General features: G+C 46.7%; 1 protein-coding gene across 2 annotated transcripts in view; it reads right to left on the bottom strand.

Annotated features, from left to right (window-relative positions):
• Nucleotides 1-27,973, bottom strand: part of LRRC75A (leucine rich repeat containing 75A) — a 181,524-nt gene that overhangs the window by 113,118 nt on the left and 40,433 nt on the right. Inside the window, exons 1-2 of one of the 2 annotated variants that reach the window (XM_075059533.1) lie at nucleotides 23,412-23,479; nucleotides 17,738-17,866 (exon numbers count right to left, since the gene is read on the bottom strand). In XM_075059533.1, coding sequence (XP_074915634.1) covers nucleotides 17,738-17,866; nucleotides 23,412-23,471 — 189 coding nt within the window. In that variant the 5' untranslated portion in view covers nucleotides 23,472-23,479. Of the gene's footprint in view, nucleotides 1-17,737; nucleotides 17,867-23,411; nucleotides 23,480-27,973 lie in introns of those variants that run through there. The other variant, XM_032774453.2, reaches the window with a different exon arrangement.

Raw genomic sequence — 27,973 nt, 5'->3', positions numbered from 1 at the left:
AGAAAAAAAGACACACTTGGCCTCTGACTTTTTAATAACCGGTGTATTTTTCAAGTGCAACCACCCTGCCCCTCGCCCAATTCCTGCTGCTTCAGACCACAAGCCAGTTAATAAGAGGAAACCCCTGGAACCTTCCCCCACCACACATGCCGGCGTGCGAACAGTGGGAAACACTCAGGGGTTGGCACGGTCCAGTTGTAGGCGTGAAAACCCAGCAGCACACCCTCTGCCTGGAGCTCAGACAGGTGGCTTTTGTTGCCAAGAGAAAAACCTGAATCAGGTCACTGCGTAGGTGGCTTGACAGTTCACAATCAAGTCTCATTACATTCAGCTGCAAAGGGCTCAGTAGGTTTGTTGTTCCCGCAGGGCTGCCCCTCTGTCTTGCTACCAAGCCTACAAAGAGGGACTGAGCTTTATCTAGGACACGATGCCGCCGCCACTGGGCAAAGGAGACGGGGATTGTTTCTGTGCTCAGGGGGCCAATCCTGCCCCCTCTTCTCTGGGTGCAGAGGGCCCTGGTCACTGCACAGACCGACACAGCCTAATGTCCAAGAAGGGGCAGGATTTGAGGAGCCCATCCCTTGCAGGCTGCAGAGCTCAGCCCTGCAGCAGTTACCGCTATTATGCAGGACAGGGGCAGGGCGACAGGGGCGATGCTGGGTGGAAAAGACGACAGAGACTAATTTTTTTTTTGGAATGACAAACACCAAAGCCCACAGTCCCCAGTTGCCATGTCACGCAGGTGGGCTTAGCTCACAACTGGACTTTCCAGACAAGGAGCTGGCACAAGGGGACTCCCTGCCTACCGGCATTTGCCTTTGCACGGTTGAGGAAGCTGGCAGGGGGTGCTGAATTAGAGCAGGGATGGGAGCAGGGATGCTAGCAACTGCAGACAGCACCTAAAGGGAGCCAGCAGGGGAGAAGAGACACACATGGGAACAGAGCAAGAATAAACCGCCTTCTTCAGAGCTAAATCCTGAGAGGTGCTGGGCCCTGCAACTCCCAGAGACATCAGCACTGCTCAGGATTTGGCCTCACTAGTGCTGTCTTTCTGGAATCACAGAGACACTCTCAAGGCTTCTGCAGCAGAGGCAATGGCCCAGGATCAACTCACAATGTGCCAGGTACATCAAGGCATCAGCAGGCCCTGGCAAAGGAAGAATCTCTTCTTGTTGAGAAATATCTCCTGGAGTTTCCCTTCTTCCAGGATTTACTTGCTATAGGAAATTTCCCTTGGTTTGGCAAACCCCCAGCACTGGTTCTGCAGTGATCTCATAGCAGATTCTCTTCCAAGCTTTGTTTAACCCGCCTCTCCATCCAGCACATGCACCAGTTGGGTAGGCAGGGCTGGAAACAGATACCAAAAATAAAACAATGGTGACTGATTTCCAGCCGTGGAGGGAGAGTTGATACCTGACAATGCTTACCAGCCCTGGGAACTGATGCAATGGTCAGCAACAGACCCTTTTTAGAACCTGGAAGTGATAGTGTACAGCAATCAGAACATACCAGGTCAGACCATGGCCCATCTTCCCAATGTCTTGTCTCTGACAGTGGTGACACCAGAGCTTCGGGAGAGTGAACAGAACAGGGCAATTATGGAACGATTCACCCCTCTCTCCCATCCCCAGCTTCTGGTAGTCAGAAACTTAGGGTCAGCCCAAGCATGGAGTTGCATTCCTGATCATCTTGGCTAATAGCCATTGATGGTTCTATCCTCCATGAACTCGTCCAGTTCTTTTTTGAACTCATCTTTTGGCCATCACCACATCCCATTCCAACATGTTCCACAGCTCAGTTGTGTGGTATGAAAAAGTACTTCCTCTTGTTTGTATTAAACCTGCTGCCTGTTCATTTCAATCAGGTGAACCCCGGTTTTTGTATTGTGTGAAAGAGTAAGTAACACTTATCTATTCACCTTTTGCACCTCATTCATGATTTTATACACCTCTATCATCTCCCCTCCCACCCGAATTATCTCTTTACCAAGCTGAACAGCCCTATCCTTTTAGTCTCTCCTCATATAGAAGCCGTTCCATGCCTGTGATTATCTGTTATCCCTCTCTGAACCTTTTCCAGTTCTCCTAGACCCTGTTTGAGACGAGACAATCAGAACTGGACACTGTATTCAGGGTGCGGGCACACCATTCAGGGTGTGGGCACACCATGGATTTATATAGTGGCATTATGATATTCTGTCTGTTTTCTATCCCTTCCTAATAGCACTGAACATATTGGTAGCCTTTTTGACTGCTGGTAAGCACTAACCTGAAGTTTTCAGAGAACTAGTCATGACGCCAAGATCTCTTTCTTGGGTGGCAATAGCTGATTTAGAACCTATCATTGTATATGCATACATTTTGCCATGCGCTGCCTACAGCAATTCAGAACAGCAGAGAGAGAAATCGGTGACTACGGATACACTACTACCTAGGCTCCTGGATTCGCCACCAAAGAAACAGCCAGGAGGTAACCTGGAGAATCAGCCAGGTCTCCTGGAGAGTATAAGTGGTGTGAATAGAAATCAGGCTCACTTTCGGCACTGTTATCATTCCTAATTGTGCTGTGGGCTCTTCCCTCTCCAAAGGGTCCCATGAACACATCTTCCTGAGAAAAGAAACAGACCACATACAAAACACTGCAAGAGCAGTAGCCAGGGCTCTTCTATTAACTCTATCTGCCCCAAACAGCCTCCATTTCCGTGCCATTAGGAGCACTTTATGGTACAAGTGGTTCAGATACTAGCCCAGCCCATAATACCCCTCATATGTCCATGGTGCCAGGATTTGCTGTTTGCAAAAGGGAAAGGCAGCTTGTATCCCCGTTTCAGAGGGGTGAAAACACAGTGGGCACGTCCACACTGCAATCACCGGGTAGGACTGCACCTTGTGGAAACGTGCTCGAGCTAGCATTAATCTAGCTAGCTCTGGGCCTGGAGCTGTGAAGCCCCAGCACCACGGGTTTCAGCAGGTGCTAATTGCCATCTTGCTCTGTGTCATGCTGCATGGCTCAGCGACCCTCCGTTGGCACACAGACCAACATGTGCATCAGAGAACACAGCTGAGCCCCCGCTGATTCACTTGCATTCCCAACTGAAAGGCAGATGGTCTTGTGGTTAAAGCACTGGCCTAGCACTCAAAACCTCTGCCACAGACTCACCACATGACCTTGTGCAACTCATTTAATCTTTCAGCATCTCAGGAGCCCATGTGTGAAGTGGGACTAATTCCACACCTCATCCAGATTCTATAGGGAGAATTCCTCAGGGTTTGCTAGGAGCGCAAACACGTTGGCCATAGGAGCCCTCCGTACAGATAGACAGACTCACATAACAAGCAATACACTGGTGCTGCTGAGGCAGGAGCGGCTGAGCAGCAAATGTGAAGGATCCCACCTCTGTTGTGGTGTCTTCTTTCATTCTGCTCAACAGATGGTTCTTGGGACTCTCCTGCCCCGCATAAGCCTCAGAAAGCTGCCTCCATCAATAAGCTGTGACTTGGAGAACTCACAGACAGGTGTGCCACCATTTGTCAGCCGTGCTCTCTGTGCAAAGAGCTGCTGGCCTGCCTAAGCGAGACCTTCAGTGAAGCCTCTTCATTAAATCATTCATCTTTGCAAATTCAGTTTACCGTTGGACCATTTGTTCTCTTACACTTCAGTCTCGCAGGCAAAGCCAGGGACAGATATTAAAACATCCATCCAAAAGCATTAACTGCGCTGGCTAGAGACTGAAAACACTCCGTTTGTATTTACTCCTTAAAGGTACATCTACACTGCAATAAAAAACCCCTGGCACCAGGTCTCCGAGCCTGGGTCAATCGACTAGGGCGCGCAGGGCTTGCTCTGCAGCACTAGGAATAGCAGTGCAGACATTCAGGCTCAGGCTGGAGCCTGCCTGAGGTCTGAGACTCGTCCCCACTTGTTTGATTTCAGAGCCCGAGCCCAAACCCAAATGTCTACAGTGCCATTTTGAGTCGCCTGAGTCATCTGACCTGGGCTGGCTGCGGTCATGCCGGGGCATGTTTTATTGCAGTGTAGACACACCCTCAGGGAACAGAAAGGATCTTAATACACAAGCTTCGACACTAAATAAATAATGAGCCCAAGAATGTGTGAGGGTTGGTAGGAAAATCAATACGCTTCCTTCCAAAGCAGTAAATTATGGTTTGATTAAAAGCCAAATGATCTGTGCTCAGATGTCAATTACCATTGGAAAACATCAAACGTGGGGCTGCTGTTTAATGAGTTTCCTGCTTCTTGGCCACATATTTCCCTAAGGAACCGTTGCTCTGGTTCATGTGAATGTTTTCAGAGGAAGGTAGCGCTAAGGGACGGTGCTGGGCTGACAGCTCCAGAAGCTCAGGTCCTCTGTTTACCCCCAGGACAGATACAGAACAGGTAGCAGAAATTTCATAGACTTTGCTCAGAGACACTATATTACAGCAGTGTCTAGCAAAGGCCTCCATTGAGACTGGTGCCCGTTGTGCTCGGCACTGTACATACACAATACAAGAGAGTTCCTGCCCCAAAGAGCTTACGGTCAAAACAAACAAGATAAGCAAAGAATGGGAAAGGAAACAGAGAAGTGATTTGCCCAGGGTAATGCAGCAGCAATGCTGAGCACCGCAGGTCTATGGGTTTTTCTAACTGATGATCAAGTCTAACAGTGGTTTAGAATGCAACAAAAATCCACAAATTCCAGTGAGGCCCATTAGTCCGGCAAGCACTTGTTCAAATTATTAGGCAGCATATGGTATTGTTAACAAGACACTCTGCAAGCTCTCCAGTCCTGCTGAAAGAATTCAGTAAACGCTTTCCAACGCAGCTCAGTCTCCCTTCCCTGTCCGCTTTTGTTCTGCAATATTTTTCATCTGGTCCATTGCTGGGAATAAGTGAAAGGAATCTAATGAAGTGCTTACCTAACTGGCATCTAGTCAAAGGATCTCATCAGAGCAAACCTCTGACTCGTCTGCAGGCATTTCAATAACATATTGAAATAAGCAACACAACAGGAACGTCACCAGGTCTTGGTTTGGATACCCTGAGTCTGCATTCATTCAATTTCCCCCTCTGTTATATCCTGTTATCTCCTGTCACATCAGCAGAGTTCAGATAGAAAAAAAAATCTCTACCACATTAATACCAGTGAATTCCACAGCACCCTTCAGCCAGAGATCACAAACTGCCCGACACTGACAATCCTCCTGCTAGGTCAATATCACTCTCCCTTTGCACCTGAGACACGGAGAGGGAGAGTTATTTTATTTTATTACTATTGAAGATATGTATTGCAGGAGCACTTAGAGGGCCCCAAACAAGAGCTGGCTCCATTGTGCTAGATGCTACAGACAAGCAAAGGGTAGGAGAAAAGAATAGTTATCCCCATTTTATAGATGGAGAACTAGGCAGAGAATAAATTGCTGGCCCAGGGTCACACAGGAAGTCTGTTGTGGTGCTAGGAATTTAACCCAGATTGTAACATCTTTGGGGCAGGGATCCTTTTTCTTGTTAGCACAATGTTTAGCGCAATGGCGCTGGGGTCCCCAGGCACTACCACAACACACCTAGCAAATCATCCTCACCATCGGAGTCCTTGCCCAGCTCCTTAACCACAGTGACCTGACCACCACCACACAGTGAGGATCCATCTTTACTGCCAGAAAAGGGGTGGGCAACCAAGATAACCAATAGGTAAACTAGGAGAGGTCAATGCTATGGCCTCTCCCTCCACCCCCACGGTTGACCTTGTGACAGTCCCTTGTCTCCACTAGGATTTTACAGCAGGATAGCTAATGCATGCTAGTTCTCCAGGGTAAACACACACCATATAGCCTGAGACAGTATTACAATGGTGCAAATACATTGAAATATAGTAGCCTAGAGACTTCCCTATGGAGAAAATGGTGTATTCCTAACTGCAGTTAGCTAGCTTGAGGTGAACCGATAGCGCAGACAAGGCAGTTGTCGTTATCATGAGAGTACCAGGCCAAGTTAAAGACTAGACTCCATCGTAGGCATTACTCGACCTGTCAACCTATGCGAAAAACATGCACTGCCCAGCCTTCACTATGCGGTCGCCGCCAGTTAGCTCACGAAGAAGATGGCCAGCGAGAGGAGAGGTGAGAAGAGGTAAGGAGCGAGGCTGCATTCTTTATCCAGCCACACTGCGGAAAACATCAACAGGAGAGTAAAAGGTTTAAAAGCGGGAGAGGAAGCAGTGTCCCATCCACAGTGGTGTTATCTCTACGCAGGAACTGGGAAGAGAACCAGAAGTCTAAGCATTGGTAACACCCCTTCTCTGACTTCAGTTGCTACTTCAGATAAAGTCTCTCTCTCTCTCTCTCTCACACACACACATACACACACACTTCTGGCAGTGCACTTCAAGATTCACTGGTCTGAACAGCCCTGCAGACATTTACAAGCAGATTTAATTCGATCCTATTAAATCTAATTCTTTTTCAGAGTCAGTTCCTACTTCTTTCCATACATACAAGAAATCTCTTGCTTCCCCGTCCCCCTGAATAGTGACTCTGCATATGTTTCTTCTGCTTCAAGGATTTAAAAATACCTGAGCCACCTAGAATGCCTTCTGATCTGAGGAACTGGTTCCAAAGTTTACTTTGGATGCTTAGCAACACTTGCTTTTTGAGAAAAGATCAAATATTTTCTAAGAGGCTGTCGTGAAATTGCTTTTCCTGCTCTGTGTTCCTTTTTAACCTTCTCCTCCACCACAGCTCAGCTTAATTAAAGCACACAATGGCAATCGATGGGGCAGCATCACCTGTGATGCCCTCGTGAGATCAGCGGGACAGAGAAAGTTGTGCAACAAGGGCCATTTCTCACGTCACTCGCCTGCTGAACTGGCGTCTGACATTTTGGAGGCATTAAAAAAAAAATCCATCTCAGAGCAGACAAAAATCCATCTCCTGGCATTCAGGATGGTTTGCATATTATCGTGCACTGATTAGAAAAGGTTCTTTACTTATTAAGGGAATCAAGAAAGGGTCACACAGATCCTGCCAGCTCTTACTTCCAGCTCTTAGAGATGCCAGATTTAAATGCCAAACATCAACACATTTCGTTTGCAAACAGAGAGCGATGAACAGATCGGACTCCACAGCCAGGCATTCTGCTCCGAAACATCCTTTCCTAGCGCAGGAGCACAGCGTGCAGAGAGATTCATACCTGGGCAGTAGAAACAGTCTCTCTTACTCCCCTGCACCATGTGCCCCTGGCAGGATAGCTGTGCAAGAGCAGGAAAAGCCACCTCCCCAGGGGATCCACACTGCACCTGGCCACGCCTCTGTCCCCTCAGCCTGCTAGCAGCACAGCTGTAGCAAGACATGTACTGTGCAGGGCACGTCCTGCATGGAGCTGGGAGGCAGATTTAACTTTCCAAGTCACAGTCTGGTTCCTGGTCTGCTCGTGGGGCAGCTGTTGTGCTGCTCCAGACATGGGGCTTGCAGCAAAGCCACAGCTGAATCTTTCAGAAAATGGTTGTTCTTCAGGGCTAGACTGCAATGCCCATAATTCGTATAGGGCAACTGACTTCAGCAGGACTATCTGCACAGCAAAGTGGTACCCAGAGGGAGTTTGGATGTACCAACCATGGTATTCTACCTGAAGGGGGGTTCCAAAGAGGACGGAGCTCAGCTGTTCTCAGTGGCGGCAGATGACAGAACAAGGAGTAATGGTTTCAAGCTGCAGTGGGGAAGGTCTAGGTTGGATATTAGGAAACATTCCTTTACTAGGAGGGTGGTGAAGCACTGGAATGGGTTATCTAAGGAGGTGGTAGAATCTCCATCCTTAGGAGTTTTTAAGGCCTGGCTTGACACAGCCCTGGCTGGGATGATTTAATTGGTGTTGGTCCTGCTTTGAGCAGGGGGCTGGACTAGATGGCCTCCTGAGGTCTCTTCCAACCCTGATATTCTATGATTCTATGATTTTACACCTCAAACAAACACTAACCGGTCTGCTACAGTAGGGACAGACCACTGCGGTCCAAAAATTGTCCCTAAGCTACGTGGGCCTGGCTTAGTGCAGTCGCCCGGGATCTAACATGAAGAGACATGCATGGAGTCACGTCCCAAATCCTACAGCCCAACTTCCCATTGACTCCAACACAGGGCTTGGTCCAGCTGCATCAGTAGTCATCAGACCTGGCTGAAAAACTCAAAAGTAGTTTTGTGAAGAAAAAAAGATCAAATTTTTTCCCACTTCAAAAGGTTTAAAACAGAACAAATGTTTCGTTACTTCACATTTTTCAAAGTTTTAAATTTTTTTTTAAACAAAAACATTACCAAAAAGGTGAATGATAATTTATCACCAGCTGAGTTTTCTATTAAACAGAATTGTCAATAATTATTTCTTGATGTTTTGGAGAAAATATTAGAAACTAGTTAGAAAAAACAATGTATTCATTTATTTTTCAAAAAAAACACTGCCGACAACTTTTAGCAAAAAATTACTTTAAAAAACACTTCCACTGAAAAAAACATTTCTTTCAGCAAAATAATCTCAGGGGAAAAAAATCTCAACATCTCATAATACTTGGCATATATATAAAATCTGCCATTAAAGAATGAACCCAAATTATTTATGGACTTTTATGGACTACATATTATTACCCACTTGATGCATCCATGTGATCTCATAAAGATTAATGAGACCCTTTTAAAAGTTCTCCTGTAACAGTCCAACCACTATAGGAACTATTGTAAACTATAGTATTTTGAACCCTGCCATACATAAATATTTATGTACTTTTTAATACAGGGGACAGTCTTGTGTCACTGACAAAAAAATATTCCTTATGTTTGTTCCCCAGACAAGTAAGTAACTTAAAGGCTATCCTCCCAGATTTCACGGCTATGGAGAATAAACCAAACCTGCATAACAAGCTGAATTTCCTTCAAAGACTAGATAGGCTGAAGCCTGTAAAAATCTGTAAGGCGAAATCTAATTCCATCACCTATGTAAAGCACAGCCTTTCCAGAGAGAGGTGTTTTAGATATACAAGCGGGGGTGGTGACCCTATCAAGCTGCTTCAGAGGAAGGGAAATAAAGCACTAGAGAGGTTAAAAACAGTAGATAATCCCCCATAACCTTTTATTAAAAAAACCACTACAGAATCATGCAGGACTATGTAGTCCAAGCACAGGAGCGGTGCTGCGAGGCCGGGGTGGTCACGGTGGCACAGTGCAAGATTCTTTTTCTTGGAAAAGGTGCTGTGGCTTATATACGATTAATATCACTGGCGCTTGATTTTGAATGACTTTTGCAAAGGGCTGGAAGAATGTCTTCACTTTCCTGGATCAGAAAGCACAGCTAAAATACAGGGCCATATCCTGCCACTGTTCCCAGTGAAATCAGTGATTTTGTGTATTAAGGAAAAAATACCTGATGGCCACAGATGAGACTTCATTTAATTCCACCCACACACACACACACATCCCCGCCAAAAATTAGCCTGCACACTTACACTGAATGCGTTAGCCCACTTATCACATCACGGGGATGCCAAACAGTGGCTAGACGGCATCCAGCCTGCTTCAACGGAACACTTGGGGTTGTCATCTGTATGACAGTAGCACCTATAGGGCCTCACTAAGATCAGGGCCTCAGGCCTAGGCATTACACAGATGCAAAGCAAGAGAGAGGCCCTGCCCTGAAGAGTTTATAATTTAACTAGACGAGGCAGGGCTGTTATCCACATGTCACAGATTGGAGAACGGAGGCACAGAGATAGAACCGGTGCTAGTCCACTGGGGGCCCTAAGTAGGAATATTCCCCCCCTTCCCCCAGCAAGTTCTTATAATAAAAAGCAAATAGGCGTCCCCCTTGAGCTGCTTGGGGCTCTAAACAATTGCTTAGTTTGCTTATACTTAGTGCTAGCTCTGCGCGAAGAGATTAAGTGACTTGCTCACAGTCACACGGGAGGCAGAGTCAGGAATTGGACCCAGATCACCCAAATATCAGCCCAGTCCCTTAGCCACAAGGACAGCCTTCCTCTCATTGTCTGGATAGCATGAGGGTTTATCTTGTAACTGTTTACTTGAGACCACTGCCATTAGAAAGGTCTGAGCACTGATCTCTCTCAAACACTCATTGTATGGGGTCTTGGTCAAGTCACAAACTCCCTCAATTTCCTGGGGCCTCAGTTTGCATCTACACCCAACTCCTGCAGCTGCTGTGAAGATCAATTTGTTTATATTTGTAAAGGGCCGTGGATCTTACTATCCTGTAGTCGAGTCTAACAAAAAAGAAGAGCTTGTTATGGCTTCCTAATTAAAATGACGCGCTGGCATGCCAGCCTATGGGATATAATGCTGCACATTATCTTAATGCTTCTATAGACTCACGATCAAAGCACTTTACAAACAAGAGACAATGCTCACACCAGCTTACTGAGGAAGCTCAGTAAGTATTACCTACATTTTATACATAGGGAAACCGAGGCAGCAGAGGTAAGGCCCTAGATGGTGTCAGCATCAGAGCCAGGATTAGAGCTCAGGAGTTCCTTTGTTCATTACCTGCCCAGCTGGGAGGATGTGATGCGTATAATACTTTTCCTTTCTAAAGAACCTTTCATTCAATGCTCCCAAAGCACTTTACAGGTATCAGTTAAGCAACCCTCAGATTTAGAACACTTCTTTGAGGCAGGGAAGAATTAAACTGAGACCGAGAGAGCTGAACTGCCCTGCCAGAGGCTCCTCTGTGACACTACACCCGAAGCGCAACACAGTCCTGATTCCCACTAGACAATGCCTAGAACGAAAGCACACCACACTCACCCTGGCTCACCAGGATGCGAATGTAACTCCCCAGGCCACAAGTGATTAGACTACTTGAGGAAGCCTTGAGAAGGTAGGGGGGGATGTGGGAGTATGCACAAATCATTCCTTGCCAATGATACAGCCCACATGGAACAATACACCACCGCTTCCCAATGGAGGTGATGGATTGTTTTCATTAATGCCTAGCCACGACAGGTCCTGCTTTGTAGCACTTCTTTCATATTTTGGAAAACTAAAAGATAAATGACGACACTGCCAAATCTTTCCCTCTGTAGCGACTCTTCTTTGGTAGAATCATGGAAGATTAGGTTGGAAGAGACCTCAGGAGATCATCTAGTCCAACCCCCTGACCAAAGCAGGACCAATCCCAACTAAATCATCCCAGTAGGTACCACAGAGGAATTTCTGTCATTGAAATAAACTGGGCTCTTTCATCACTGTTTAAGTAGTAATCATTCTTGCACACATCAGTGAGGCCTTGTTAGGTATTGGTGTCAATTGTAAGACTGACACAAGTGCTTCAGAACCCCCCTTGAAGGAAGTAAAATGCTATTGATGATCGCTTCTTACACTTCTTTGGTGCCTTGTATCCCAGGGCATCCCAAGGCACTTCCCAAGCAGTCCGAGAACAAGATTGAGACCACCCACCATTCACACCCAGCCAACTCTAGGAGAAAGTGAGGCAGGGATTTAATGGCAGACAAACATCACAGCAGGAAGTGAAGAAAAATAGAGTCAATTGAAACAGCGAGGAAAATTTAGTTAAACAGAATGTAATTCCTCAAAGTTTGATTTAGCTTAGAGACCGAGAATAATCACCCAATTCTTGCAAAAACCACCATAGGATTGACAACACAGGTGCTGGAACTAGGAGTGCTAGTTTGAAGTGGTTTCCATCATACACAGAGTTCACAGTTTGGTTCAATGGCTCTCAGCACCCCAACTATGCAAACTGTTCCAGCACCCTTGACCGACAATGACTTCGATCAGTAATCAAGAGTTTGGTGTTACGTCTGGCAGGCCGGAGCAACGGGTCAGTGCCAACAGAAGGAGCAGCACTCCCTACATTCCCCACACTTAGGACAGGGGAGGTGAAAGGTGCCCTAGAAAAACCTGAGAGAGAAACCAGCTTGCACAGATAATCTATCTAGTGCAAATCCATCATTTACCAGGTATGAAATCTGAGAATAATACAGGGCAAAGTGGCATGAAGGAACCTGGGGGGGGGGGGGGGGTTGGCTCTAGCCTGCTATGTCTATACCTAACAGATGAATGAGATCCCTGACTTTGCAATGAAGCACAAGGCATGGGCCACATAGATAGAATAGCTTCCAGGCTTGGAGTCGGTAACCCCACCACAGAATGTGCTTTGCTGGCATATTTCTCTGTCACCACGTTGACATGCAGTGGGCAGCCACTTAGACATTTTGATGCTTCTGCCCAGATTTCAGAGCATTCCCCCTGCTACACTCCAGGCACTCTCCACCTCTAGTATGGAACAGCAGATGTGCATTCCAGTATCCGCTAAACCCATCTTCAGAGCTTGTAATCTATGAAATCCAGGATGGAATGAAGTGGCCTAATACAGGACCTCAGGAATCATAATGCTGTAGCAATTTGGGGATAGTCATTTTCCAAAGAGCTTTACAAGCCACTAATTATTTCTGACAGCACCTCTATGAGGGAGGTACAATCATCTACTTGCACAGATGAAGTGACTGGCCAGAGGCTACAGGGGGGAGTCTATAATGTCACAACTGGGATTAGAACTCAGAGACTCCTGCTTCCTCAGCCTGTGCTCAGACCACTAGACCTCATCTCCCTCTCATTCTGCACCTTGGTCTTGTATACAGAGTAGATTACTGGATAGCAGCCCAACCCTTATGCAACTGACTTCAGTTTAACGAGGATCGGGCCCGTTAGACTCTCAGTGGCAGCACACCGAGCTCAGTGTCAAGGAAACAGCTCTCAGTTTGAAGAGTTTAATTTATTACAGCTTAAGGTCACGCTGATCCTCCAGCCATACTTGGTATTTTTTGCTAAGTCTTGCTGGCTTCCCCCAGTTTGGAGGTGCTGAGTGAGGATTGCCAGTAATGGTGTCACTGAAAATTACACAGATATTACCATTATACAATTTAGCCTAACAAAAAAAAAAAAAAATAGGCTTAGTGCTATTTTTTTTCCTGCTTCCAAGACCCCGGGTTCAGCCTTTTTCTATTTTCCCACAGTTTACACAGAAGAGCTTTTCAAAAGAACATATCTTATTACAATGAAAACATGGATGTGGGACAAACACATTAAGTAATGAAAGATACTGGGAGTCGTTATTAGTGAGTGTGAGCTTCCTGCCACTTTGATATTGCAAAATATGTTAATACGATGCAGATGTATAGCTCCCATACAGAGGGATTTTCACAAGCAAGCGTGGCAACAAAGGAACATTAATACAGAATGTCACTGACTTTGACAGTCAAATCGTTCTAATCCCCTATGCTACTATTTCAGATATTTGGATGTAAGAAGTCTCTGGCTCACAGCTTAGCTGGGATCCTGCAGTGAAGAAGAATACTTTGTGCTTATATAGTCCGTAGCATCTGACGATCACAACATATGTTATAAAGGTGGGTAAATATCACTTTCCTCAGATTATTAATAGAAAAAATACGGCACAGAGGCTGGCTGCTCTGCTCAGTCACACACTGAGCCAGTGGCACAGACAAGTCCAGAACCACAGTCCTATACAAAAAGCACCAGACTGCACTGTCTCACCCCCGCCCCATATTTGTAACATCAACATTTGCTACCATCAAAATTAATGTGACGTCAGGAACTCAGAACGACAACTGTAATCTAAGCTCATGTCACGACACACAGGCCCAGGGCTGGATGAATTATGTGGTTGGTAATAGGTTATGGCAGGGTGCTCCTGTGATAAAGACACAGAAGTAGCAGTAAGGGCATCTTGGTTATAGTTCATTGACTCCCCATAGGACTCTGGGAAAGGAACTTAACCTCCCTGTCCCTTGATGTCCCCATCTGCGAAATGGGAATACCAACCCTGACCTCAGCAGAGTGCAGAGACCTCATTCATTTGCATCTGACGTGCCATGAGGGAGGTGCTAGACACAAGTGCAAAACATTATTAGGGAGCATTACACCTCTGACCTACGGCAGGCCATCAGTGACCCAAAGTTGTTATCCTGCAACGCCTATGTAAAATGAGTGTCTCCCAGTCCATCACCCAGAGGGCACATATCCACGTCACAAAAGCAGCACTCTGATCAGGACTAAACAGCCACTCAGAAAGGCCCAGAGAGAGATGAGCCACGAAGACTGATCTCCCCTCTACCCAGGAAGAGCTGTCCCCCCTAAGTCAGGGTTGACGATGCCAGAGAAGGAAGCATGCACTGCCCCTACCTGCATTGTGCCCATTCTGAGACTAAACGGAGTACTTTTCAGAGCTGTCAGCCTGGCACCTTTCCTCAGCTCTGGGGGGAAAGAATTGAAAGAGAAGTATTAACCTCCCCTCGCCCCAGGGCTGTGGTTTTGAGGAAAGAAATACTCATTTAAATGTCTTTGATCATTAGCAAATATCTCCCTGAAATGTCACTAAAAAACTACAAATAATGGTGAATGAATTCATGTTTAAAATTGATTTTCTGAGAGCTTCTTTCACTATAAAGCTCCCTCTCACATTGCAAACGGCACACAGCCCATGGTACACAGTAATTGCTGGTACTGGGTAACAGATACTGATGGATGATGTCTCCGTGCATGGCCCAGCACAACTCTGGACAGCGCTTAGTTTGTGCTTATGCAGTGCAACAGGATAACTACATTTCAAGCCCGACTCCAATCTCAGTGACACTGGAGGAAAGCTGGAATGACTCCACTAGAGTTACTCCACATTTGCACTAATCTCACTGAAATCAGGATCAGGCCCATAAGGAGAGAGGCTTTAAGGAGAGTTGTATTATACATTCTTAATTGGAGACAGGACCAACCCCAACCCCTGCGTCCAAAGAGTGCCAGAATATGGAGAAGGTTTGAATCCGGCTCCTACAAGAGACATCACCAAAACTCACGCCCTTTAGATTTTAATGCAGATCAGGACTACAAGGCTTAGGCCCCACTGCAGCCTTGACACTAAATACATTGACATGCCTAAGAAAACTCACCCAAATAGGATCCTGGGTCGGCTCTATGCAAGCCACTCTAGCATCAGTCAACTCAAGGGAAGACTCTTACCCCACTATAGGTGTGAATTTACCAGCTTAGTCTGCTGGTACTTTTCCACTGAAGGGGTGTGGGGATCAAACAGGGAAACAAAGATTCCCACCATATACAAATCCTATATAAGGTTGGAGAGTGAGTTAATCAGGGTCGCTGGTTCTTCTCGGACTCCCTGCCCAGGATGACTGGTGTAAACATGTAAAACTGATCTGGGGAAAAGGACTGAGGCTCAGGCTGTGACAGGGATCTGGCCTGTGAAGAGAAATACATGGAACTTTAAGTGCAAACAAAAGCAGTTTGTCTTCAGGGAACTCTGCAACCTGCCTAAAACAATATTTAGGGTGAAAAATTACTATTTGTAACTAGCTTCTCTACTGAATTCAGCTTAGTTTGCATGTTTGTTTATTTTGCTCAGTAATCTGCTTTGATCTGCTTTCTATCCCTTATAATCACTTAAAATCTGTCCTTTGTGGCTAATAAACTTGTTCGTTTCAATTTCCTATAAACCAGTTAGTGCAATTCATAACTGGGGAGGGCAACAAGCTGTGCATATCTCCCTCCACGCTGAGGGAGAAGGCGATTTTTATGAGCTTACGCTGTATAGATCTCTATATCGTGCAAGACAATACAACTTGGGGTTTACACACCAACGGAGGTGTGCACTTGAGTACTGGGCAGTACCCGAGCTGCATCCTCCCACACAGAGCTGATTTTGGTCTCTGTGTCTGTTTGCAGCTGGGTGTGGTCATATTTGTGCATGCTAGAGGAGGCTTGAGGGCCTGGCACAGCAGGACAGGGTGAGAAAGCCCTGGACGGTGGAACGGGCAGGCTCAGTGGGACCCCAGTACATCAGGTGGCATCACACTCACTAACCTCGAGAGGAGAGAAGAGCTATTATCTCGAATTTACAGAATTGAGCTACGGAGGAGCTAAGGGACAGTCTACACCGAAAATGTACATTAGCATAGCCACATCTCTAGGGGAGAGGGGAGGGGAAAATCCATCCCCCTGAAATATCCAGACATAACCCCCAGGGGAGATAGCACTGGGTTGACAGAAAAATTCTTCTGTCAACCTAGCTACGGTCTCTGAGGAAGACGGCTTATCTGCGCCAATGGGAGAACCCCGCCCATCACGGTAGTGAAAACGCCCACACCGAAGCACTCCGAGGCCTGTTGCACAGCAGGGAACTAAACTCGGGTCTCCCAAGCTAATACCCTGACCTCTAGGCCATCCTTCCTCTCTTTCAATCCCCCTTCCTCAGCATCCGAGATGTTCTGAGAAATCTGGTATTTGTACCATCCCAGGTCCACACAGTTCACTGAATCAAACACTGAAATGGGGGTTGGGGGGGGGGGAATTAAGTAGTTAATTTAAAAAATAAATCCTAGGGAAAGCAAATAGCCCAAGCGGATGAGATTTACCAGTGCAAAGCACTTCTGAAACTCTCATCCCTGACCAGGAGCTGAGCTCTTTGGAATACCTGGCCCCAACGTTCTAAGCTGAAGAGAACTCGGGTCTTTACTGAGGTTTGTGATGAATGCTCTAGCCGCCAACAGGAAAAATAGAGGGGAATCCAAACCCTGCGGACCATTCATCTGAAACCACATGCTCCCAAGTTCTGCAGGGGCAGATGAAATGGGGCCTGCATCCCAGCCACTCCTGCAAAACATACCCTGACTGATGAGGTCCAAAACCAGAATCACGTCCATTTCTGTCCATCCCTAATTTAGAACCATCGTTCAAATGCCTTTTCCATGATTCAACAGGACCAGATCCTCCTCTGGAGTAAATCGGCATAGCTCCCATTGACTTCAGTGGAGTTACTCCAATTTACACCAGTGGAGAATCTGGCATGGTCTCCATCAAAAGCTGAAGCTGGGTGGGTTAGGAACGTTTCTGCCATAACGGTAGCTGATGTACGAACCGATCTAATATTGATACACTCCTTTGAACAACTCCGTTTCCATTTCTGACTTTAAAGAGAGCAGCACAGGGCCAGTTCTCCCCCACGCCATGATAAAACAACCAGTATGATGGAATGGAAAGCAAATCCTGGTTCTGACATCACAGTTCAGTCCCTTCACCCCAGCCGATAACTATTCGGCTCAGGCTATTCCTTCTGACTGCCATGCCCTCCAGGCCCCCATGCTGCCAGCTTTGCTCACAGCATGCTCAAACGCTTGCAAAGACAGGGCTCTGTTTCAGCTACCGCCTTCCTTACAGGGGTGAGAAATGTGTCAGCTGAGTACTCGCTTTATTTAGAGAGACAAGATGAAAGACAGGCACTGCAGAAATCAGAGATAGAAAAGGCCTTGGAAGTCATCCTGTCCATACCCCTGTATTGTTCCAGACAGTAGGTGCCTTCGTGCTTTGCCCAAGCAAATGAGACAGGAGGAAAGAGCAAAAACAGGGTATATGAAAAAACAAAACAATAGAATTAACTAAGCAGTAAACGCATGTCATTCAGGTTGTTGGCAATTCACAGAGAGTTCTGTGCATCAGTCCACTCTCCCCACAACAGGACATCTCTACTCGGAAGATCACAATCTCTGTGTTAACCCAAAAGGTATTTTGTGCAGCATTGATTATAAAAAAACAAAAACAAACAAACAAAAAGCTTCTCATTTATAACAAAACAACATTTCCCAAATGAACAAGTGACTGGAACTGCCTTGGCCACGTAGTTAGAGCGAGTTACCTACCGGTTTGGGGCAATGGATGTATCTAGCAAGACTGATGATCAGGTCATGGGTGATTGGATCCACCAGGTTTCGGAAGCTCGCATATCTATACAGGACATCATCCAGAGAGGTCGATTCCATCCCTAAGTCCTGCAGAAAACAAGAGCAAGGTTAGTTACACTAGGAGGTCGATGGCAACAGCCCGTCTCTCACAATTCACCGGTGTTGGCAGGCTCAGGGCAGTAGCCAAGGAGCTCAGACGTGCCCATCTCTAAGTACTTTGGCAGGCTGGCGTGGGGACACTGGCACTCCAATGCTTTACCTGCACTACGGAGAGCAGACGACGGGCTCCGGGGCTGTCAACTGGCACGCTTCATAAGCAATACATTCACTGAGTAAACTATACTTGGCAGGCCTGATTTGCCTCACTCCCCCGGCGCAAGCCACAGGTGACTCCACTGAAATCAACAGAACTATGCCAGCATAAGACGGCTGGGAGGCAGAATCTGGCCCAGGATGTCACAAGATACAGCAATGTAAAGAATTTTGGCACAAACTCCACAACGCTATTAAACACACGAGTGTATAAAGACCATTCCACTCTTTAGCTTTTCATAAAGGGCTGGAGAGGGGGGATTAAATACAGCATATTCAATTTACTTCAGATATCTTCTCTCATCTATTAGCTGTCCTTTGTCCCTTGAGAGCAGCTCCCCGGGGATATTGCAGTGCTACTCAAGCTTATTGGCAGATTACAGCACGTTCCACAAACAAAGCAGCTACTTCTGTAAGATAAAGCCCTTTGCTCAGCTTTTAATATAACCAGGATGCCCTTGTGGTTAGGATACCGGGCAGAGATCCTGCAGATTCAGTTCAATTCCCAGCTCTGTCACAGACTCTGTCTGACCATGGGCAAGTCACTAAAATCTCTCTCTGCCGTGGTACCATGCCTATAAACTAGGGTGTGACAGGTCTGGTTTTCAATCCAGGCCAGTGAGGGGTTGTGTCACCACTTGGCCTGTAGCCCTCTCGTGAACACACGCACGCACACCCTTTCACAGCTGGGATGATATTCCACCCTTCTCGACACCTAGCATTCTAGGCACCATCTTCAAAGTGCAACCCGCACCAACACAGCGGTGGTCATGCTTGTCTCCTGTTCTGTAAAGTGCTTCTGTCGACAGACCCCTGGGCCTGGCCAGAGAGGGAAATTCACCAGATGCACCTGCCTTCACCGGACAGCATGGAATTGGTGCTTTACGAGTTAACACTGGATTTAGTATGGGAGGTTGCTACGCTTCCCCAAAAGCTTCCTGCTAACACCACCCCTGGTCTGTGTCAATGAATAATGGTGACATCCTGCAACTCATGACTTCTCATGTGGGTTTTGTAAGCGAGGATGGCGAGCTCTCCCTCTGGAAGACCCATTTGCTGGCTGAGCCCAGATGCCAAGCAGCACGTACGCAACCCTGCATTCAGATGAGTCACATGCTGCACATTTCAGATCCTGAGAGGCTGCCTCCACTTGCCCTCACGGAGCTGACGGGGGCTTTCACACTTGGCCAGGAAGGAATGGAGCCCTGTGAATGTTCCCGAAAGCGGACCCTGGAAATAGGGCAAGATGGGAACACAAAGGGGATGTCTCTAGAGAGAGAGAAAAAAACTAGGAAGGACCAAAACAAAACCCACAACCCAATGCAGCACAGCATGGATATTTTAAAAAGGGCCAGACATTCTGACTGCCCCAGCTGTGATGGCTTGGATAATGACCAGACTAATCAGCTGCATGCTTCAGGGCACAAGCTGCAGTCAGGAGTCATTTCCCTTATCCTCACGCTGCACAGTAGGTGGTGCTAACTTTTTATGCAGACAATCATTTTATAGCAGGGAAGAGAATCTCCCCCACCCACCTCCCCGGCGTCCTTACTGCCTGCTTCTCAACATCTCTTACTCCGTGGGACGCATGGTCCCTGGGCAGGGTGACCAGATATCCCGCTATTCAGGGCTTTGACTTATAGAGGACCCTATTACCTCCCCCGTCCGGATTTTTCACACTTGCTATCTGGTCACCCTATCGCGGGGGTCACATTTTGAGCACACTGGGGTAGGACACTTCCTGGGATGTGGTCAGGTGTTGGGCACCTCCAGAGATGTGTTAGCAGACTAGATAAAAACGTACTCCGATCCTGAAAGGCAAGTGTAGCTCCTTAGATAGGTCCTTCCGTGCACAAAGGATCTAGGGTGACCAGACAGCCAGTGTGAAAAATGGGGACAGGAGGTGGGGCGTAATAGGAGCTTATATAAGAAAAAGCCCCAAATATCAGGACAGTCTCTATAAAATCAGGTCATCTAGTCACCCTAAAAGGATCCCCAAGTGCTTTGCAATCACCCTCTACGTACAATCCACAGGAATCAATTAAACTCCCACTAAAATTCAGCTAGTGACAAAATGCAACCTGGCTACTGTTTCAGAGTTAGAAGAACTGAGCTTTTACTGGGAGAGAGAGTCTTTGCACAGATGACCTGATGCTCTTGGAGAAAAGAGGGTCTTTTCTTTTTTTAAATGGGACGACAGCAAAGTCAAGTCTAAATAAATAAAATAAAAAGCCAATTTACAGCCTAGATAATAAGTAGACTCCAGGAAAACTATTGCAGCTTCTCCAGGCTTGTCCTAACAGGCTTCTCTTCCCAGGGCGAGGAAAGCATAATGACAATGACATTCTGGGTGCCAGCAGTCATCGGCTAAGTCACATATCAGATGGGCAGCCTAGAAAACTGAACCGGAGACTTTCTGAGCCAAAGACACAATTCTATACCCTTGCATGAGTCTCTCGATTAGCTGTGAGTAGAGCTATAATCATAGCCGCATTAGGATATGCCAATTAAGCTACAGAATCCATCCATATGGACTGACAGCATCCAGCATGAAGGCTTTTTTGATTAATTGTTGCATCATGGAAGCATTGAGGGCCCCAAATGAGGAATCAGGGCCCCGTTTGCTAGGTGACAGCCAAAAGATGGCCCTGAATAAAAGGAGCTGAAATTCCTAAACATATCCACTGGATCGAAGGTGGGGAGGGGGTGCAGAAGCAGCTTATCTAAGACCAGTACATAATTATGCTTCAGGACCTTGTAGACAACGCACCAGAAATTCTTCTTTGCTGGCCATTCTGTGCGCATGCCAACATTTTCAAAGATACAGCTTAATATGGAATCATTCAGGAGACTGAAGGGAACAATGACAGTACTCCCTGCCCCCAAAAAAATCTTTTGCCCATCGAAGTCCATCCCACTCTAGATCCACCACTAAGAAAGGAGACTTTCGGATGGAAAGTCAGCCTTGATCCTAGCAAATAAACTCATAAAAGGGGGCAGCCTTCCAGGATAGCAAACAAAGCAGATTCTCAAAGATAGATGCCTGCTGTCAGCCTGTGCTATAAATCTCCCTCATCGTTCGTAATACATCAAAGGCTTAACAGTTTGCAGGAGCCAATTCCACACCCAGCTGGTCCTCCATAGACTTCACCTCTGAAGTTCCATCCCAAACAAGGAGAGATTCTGTTGCAGAACATTTTAAAGCCTTCAACCTCAGATGTCTGCAGAACGCAACAATCAGCTGGTTTATCTCAGAAATGGGAAGCTTGAACCCGGAACCCTTCAGCTTTCATCCAAACTCAAGGCCCAACAGAAATACAAACGGATGCTAAACCAGCAGCCAACGGAATAGCTGTAGGAGCTTTACACATACAAGTCAGCAACACCAGGAAGCAACAGCAAGCTCTGTCCTGCCGTGTTTGGGCTGGGTCTCATGAAAACACTTATACCAATGGATTTTGTGCAGTGAATTACGCCCCTGAACGAAAGTCACTCTGTTTTTCTCGTTTGACGCATGCATAAAAGAGAGACGTTAACTTCCATAAAGTTGGTAAAACTAGGTGTAAGTAGTAAGGTAGCAAGAGGCATCGTCCTGATATGACTAGAGCAGACATACTTTGCCTGCCACTGGAATGCATGAAACAACACAGATCACTATCGCATTTAGTTTTTCAAAAATATTGCACATGGAAGCAGAAGTTGTGTCATTTTTAAACCTATTTTTAGTAGGTCTTTCAAGCTCTCTCTGCCTCTGGTTTCCCCATCCATAAACTGGAGATAACACACATACATCTCACAAGGGATTTTATGACTATTATTAGCTAATGGTTATTTGGCATTTTGAACACAATGAACGGTGAGATCTGTCCTAAGCAACAGACACAAGATGAATTGCATAGCAGATTGGGCCTGTTTCTCAACTGCCCTGCTGCCGGTGCATTCACACCAGTACCAAGTGGTTGTCAGGTGCTACTGAATCACAATAGTATTGTCACAGGGTGACTGGCCCCTTTAAGGGGAGATAAAGCCAGCCCTATCTGTGACTAAATCAGCTGCCTCCCAGCTGAGGCTGTGGGACTAGGACTCAGTTGAGATTCTGAAGAGCACCTGGTCCATAAAGGGTACGTCTACACTGACAACAAAAAACAGCACCAGCAGCAAATCTCAGAGCCCAGGTCAACTGGCTCAGGCTCCGCTCAGCTTGGAGACGCAGCAATGGGGGTGGGTCTCAGAGCCAGGACTCCAGCCTGAGCAGGAACATCTGCACTGCTATTTTTAGTCCAGTAGCACAAGCCCCAGGAGCCCAAGTCAGTTCCAGTGGAGACATAACCCACAAAGGCTGATGGGGTGAACTGCAGGGAGCAGGTAGGCTGCTGAAGGATATCCTGGGTTAGACCAAGCACCTGACTTGCCCGAAGTCAAATTATGGGCCTTGTCTACTCTAGACATTTGTACCTGCTTTAACTTTCCATATAGTTAAAGCCATACAACCCCCTTAGCACGGCGCTCCACTATGGTATGAAAAATTCCCAGTCCTGAGTGCAGTAGCAGTGGAAACCTAAACTCCAGTGCAGACACAGCTAGGTTGAGGGAAGAATGCTTCCGTCAACCCAGCCACCATGGTGCAGGATGGCAGGGTTCCTAACAGAGCCAGAAAAACCCCTTCCATCCCCACAGCATCATGCCACCCCAGCTACAGGGCCAGCGACACTGTGCTATAATCCCTACTATATAGAGTGGGATAGCTATTGCAACAGCCTGTAGAGCCGGGGGGAACACTCAATCCACAGCCCTAGCCACTTCTCAGCACACACACACTTTAAATGGTGCTCACAGCCCCTGGCTATTGCCAGCTGGGAGGAGGACTAAATGTACCATACAGGATATCTTTATAGTGGTCTAACGGCGTCCACTCTCGAAGCTGTGCTGGTATAACTAGACAGGTAAAAATCAATACAACATTCAAGGGCAGACCAGGTCTAAGTCAGGTACAGAGCCAGCTCCAGGCACCAGCCCAGCAAGCAGCTGCTTGGGGAGGCCAACGGCGAGGGGCAGCACGTCCTGATCTTTGGCGGCAAGTCCCTCACTCCCTCTCAGAGTGAAGGACCAGCTGCTGAAGTCTGCAGCAGCAGAGATGCAGATGCCAATCGCGGCCTTTTTTTTCCCCCTTCTCTCTCTTCTTCTTTTCTCTTTTCACTGCTTGGGGCGGCAAAAACCCTGGAGCCAGCCCTGGTCAGGTAGAAGAACCAGAACCCAGGAGGAGTCCAGACCTCCTAGTCCCCATGCTCCCTGGCAAAACACCACAGTCTCCGACCACTACCAGTGATTTTAAATGATCCAAAGAGCAGCAGCTGGCAGCGCCCCGCAGGCAGCCACACATGGAAGTTGTTAATAACTGAAATCAAAGCGTCCCCAGTGCTTTAATAAAGAAAGTGAAAGTGAATAATGACTCAGCGCTGGTTCCAATTCAGCGTGAACCACTAAGCTTGGAAAATGCTTCAGTTCATGATAAATGGGTCGTGGGGATGCAAGTCCTTTGCAAGCAGTGAGGCTGTGACACCCTGCAGGCTGGAAGCAAGCATTTGCCCTTCTTTCATTCGTTTTGTTAATACACTGAACTCAGGAAGTTATGGAGGGATCCTGCGTGGAGTGGAACTGGGAGTCTCAGACTGGGAGCAGCAATGCAACGGTTCTGCAGTTTGCAGAATTTAGGTGCGTGATCCTGGCACTGATGGAGTTAAGGTTGCCAGCAGAGCAGATTTTCACTGCAAATCTTCCAACGCAGTATATAATATTGACTCCAGGCTGAAACTTGGCACAAATAGCCTCAGCCCAGAGAGTGCGGAATTCTACAGCTTAAAATCAAAATCTGTTGGGCTGTTTTTAATTTCATTACAGTACCAAAAAATTGAAGTTAACCAGTTAGCGTGTCTGTTGCTTATAAACTACTTAGCTTGTTTTTTAAAAAATAACTACACACACCAATGATCTGTCATATGTCCACTGTCATGCTGGTACTTTAAAAAAAAAACTATTCTTAAATTATACCCACAGAGCTCAGAGATATAGAAATAATGGATGATCTTATATACTGCACTACAAATACTTAATGAGGCTACACTACAGTGTTTGCTTTTAATTAGACAAGAAGGAAGACCCAACTCATAATTCTTAGAGAGAGCTATTTCGTTATATAGTTTCTGGAGGTTGTTGGGTTTTTGTTTTTGTTTTTTGAAGAACAAGAGAAGTTCTCCAACAACTGTTCAGAACCAGATTGATTTAAGAGCCTAGAACGTAACCATGTGTATTCTAGATTAGTGTTTCTCAATGACTGGTCCATGGACTAGCGCCAGTTCCTGAGATCTCCCTGACACAGTTTAGGAAGGCAGCAAGCCAGTCCCTGGTATCATAAAGGTTGAGAAACACTGGTTTAGAAAGGGAAATGGATCAGTGCTACATCACAGAGACGCTAGAATCATTGAGAGTGGAGTAGTTTCTAGAATTCAGAGCCACTTCAAACCATGCAGATTCTAAGGGCCTATAATTCACTTTTGAAATGTGTTCTAGAACTCAGAACTGCCTGGGGTCTAGAGCTAGATTTTTGAGAGGGGAAGGCATTCTACAACCGACCTGTTTATTTACCAGACTACAGAACATTTTGCATGTTCCAGTTCTATTTAGGAACAAGAGAGAAATTAATCTTTTCATGGAAAAATTATGCTTTCTCCAAAGACCTCTTGCAGATTTTGCACTTACAGACGTTCTCCTGGGTATTGGAGTCTGAGGCTGTAGCAAGACAATCAGCAAGTGGACTATTTTGGTTTCAGCTGGTTGACACATTGTTGGTGCTTTTGACACAAACTGTGCAAAACAAAAGTTGAGCCTTCCGTCTCTGGAAGAGTGCAACCTTAATACAGAACCAGTGAAAAACAGACAATGCCATTCACTTTGGGCTGGATAACCTGTATCCTGTGACTATTCATTTGCTCGTATGCATGATGCCATAAACTTCACTCCTCCGCTTACGGCCTGTGGGACTATTTTCCCAGGAGAATACAGCATAACCGCTTCCCGAGTCTCTCAGATTTATGACGCTTCAGTTATCCAGAGCAAAGACTTCATTCCCACCCCTGCTAGTAACAGGGAACACACAGCATTCCAGCGCCAGCTCTAGTTTCTATTCAGCACACTCTGGAAAGAGACCTTCCTACCAATACGCGGCTCCCTTCCTACCTCTGCCAACTGCAACTGCTGCTGCTTCTTTCAGTTTCTGCATGCAGCAGGGCAGAGCAGCACAGCTCTAGGGAGCAACGCACTAGTCAACATGAAGCACTGGCTGGTGAGAACTCTGCACCTGCACTCCAAATGACTGGCTGTGAATGAGAAGTGATCAAAGGGACAGAGGTTATGTGGTTATATGGACTGGCAAAGTGGAGGGATGTTGCGGGACCATCAAGAGAAGGAAACGCTGGATGTACTATGGTAACACGTCACGAAGATCCTCGGTAAGTTCAAGGATAAATACCAAAATTTAAACCTCTAGATCTTCGGGTCCAGCTGAGCTGAGCTTAGCACAGGACCCACAAGGAAGGAGAGAAGTGACTCAACCACCCTTCTGCGATAACAGACATGGAGCTGGCAAGAGCTGCGGTGACCCAACTCCCAGAGTAACTTAGCAAAGCCTTAGAGCGGCTGTAAGTTACATCAGCAGGAACAACCTCCCCCACCCCCCAGCCTATTGTGGCAGGGGATTCCCTGCTGCCCAGGTCTCCCCTGCTGCCCTACTAGAGAAGAGGCAGGCAATTCCCTTCTGTTCCTGCACTTGGCAAGGCAGAGTTTTTCCCCAAGTAGAAAATCAACATAGGTTTCAAGATTTTGGGCCCCCATTTTGAGGCTGGAAAAGCCTTTGCCCAAGACAGAAAAACAGGGACTGAGGGTGAGGTCTGCTTGGATTTTGCCTGCATTTAGCGGGAACCCACTTAGGATCAAAATGGGTATATCCTATACAATCTGTTTCCTGAGCTTGCAGCATGGCTTGGGCATTAAGGAAGGCTCCCATTACTACAGTGACTCCTCACTTAACGCTGTAGTTATGTTCCTGAAAAATGTGACTTTAAGTGAAACGATGTTAAGCGAATCCGATTTCCCCAAAAGAATGAATGTAAATGGGGGCGGGGTTACATTCTAGGGCTTTTTTTTTTGCCGTACAGTACAGTTCAGTACTATAGTTGGGAGGTGCCCCCACCTTACCCCATACAGGCACAGCCCACTGGCACTGGAGACAATGAGGCAGGCAAGGAGGCTGAAGATGCTGTAGGCTGGGAGAAGCACATTGACCAGCAGCAGTGGCAGCTTCCCTTACTGTGCAAGCACCAGGGGCGAGGGCCTCAACCCTTGGCCCGCCCACCGCCCCCTTTCCCCAAGCCTCCACTCTTAACCTGCCTCTTCTCCTCCCGCCCCGCTTTACTCCACATGCCACGTCCTCGCTCCTCCACCCTCCCTCCTGAATGCCGCAAGCCAGCTGATTGCCACAGGCAGGAGGTGGGGGGGGAAGGTGCTGATCTGTGGGGTCTGCCGGCAGGTGGGAGGCAGTGGGGGTGGAATGCAGGGGAACTGATGGGGGGATGCCAGCTGTGGACAAAGCAGGCAGCCAAACAATGTTATAGCAAAGCACTGCACAACTTTAAATGAAGCAGGCTCTGTAATTGACCAGGCATGTAAGATTGAAACAATGTTAAGCAAGAGGATGTTAAGTGGGGAGTTACTGTATTATCCATCTATGCTTCGTAGCTCCCGCTCTTTGCAATTTTAATTGCATAAGTTACCCTTCATTTCACTTTAAAAAAAAAAAAAAAACCATGCAGAAATTCTCGAGCTCAGTGTTTCCTTAGGGGAAATTCCCCACTGAGGACAATGGGAGTTTGCATGAATAAGTAACAACTACAAGAGTAATCAAGTTCGAATCCAAGACCTGAAGATCCATAGCAAAAACCTCTACCACTCAAGTTAGAAAAAATAATCCTTAGAGCTGGCAGCAATAGTAGGCTGTTATCTAGTGGCTGGTCCACAGGGGAGACATGACACACTTTGCCAGTGTGAAATGTTAGGACTGAGCAAACATTGTGTAAGGTCTTCGCAAACAGTCATAGGGTGCCCTACAATCATAGGGTGTCACTGGTAAAGAATGACTGACTGACTGACTGCCACTGGCTGGCCTCAGGGGAAGCTGGTTTTCAAGGCTGGGTAGAGTGGCCCTGGACATACAGCTTTCGGTACCCCGGGATCTTTTGGGATGGAAGCAGGCTTATTATTGTGCCACTTTTTTTTATGCATCTCAAAAACCTGGCAATTCTCCTTAAGCTAAATTTTAGAAATAGGAAAATAAAACCAGTGATTCTAGGACACCCACTCTCCTGGGAGAGAGAGAATCTTTTGCAGGAAGCCTTCTTCCCTGCCTTTACCTCAGATGCATCTCTCAGCTGCTCCATAAATCTCACTGCTACACCAGCATCGTCCCTCGCCCCCAGCCCCTCCATGTGCAATATTTTAAAGCTCCACAAGCAATGAGCTCATCTGCGATTTAATAACTTAACACCAGTTCACGCTGGCAGCGGCAAATCGCTCATCTCTGATTTTGGAGAAAAACACCCGAGTCTGACTGGAATCGTTAATTTTTCTTTCAGCACATTGAGATCCCAGTAAGTGACACCCACTGGCGTAGCAAATTCAATTTACCAACAGGAGAGGCGCCGGGGTTAAGAGCAAATGTGGTGATCAGCCAATCCAAATACAACCATCTGGGTATTTATAGAGATGAGTTATTCTGTTGTGAGCACACACAAACCCCTCACTTTGCTGAACCAGGTTGGTTTGTTGGGGAGG

This window comes from Chelonoidis abingdonii, chromosome 20 (assembly GCF_003597395.2).
Source record: "Chelonoidis abingdonii isolate Lonesome George chromosome 20, CheloAbing_2.0, whole genome shotgun sequence".
NCBI classification, from domain to species: Eukaryota; Metazoa; Chordata; order Testudines; family Testudinidae; genus Chelonoidis; species Chelonoidis abingdonii.
The sequence above is the reverse complement of the archived record's forward strand: the minus strand, read 5'-3'. Positions and strand labels throughout refer to the sequence as shown.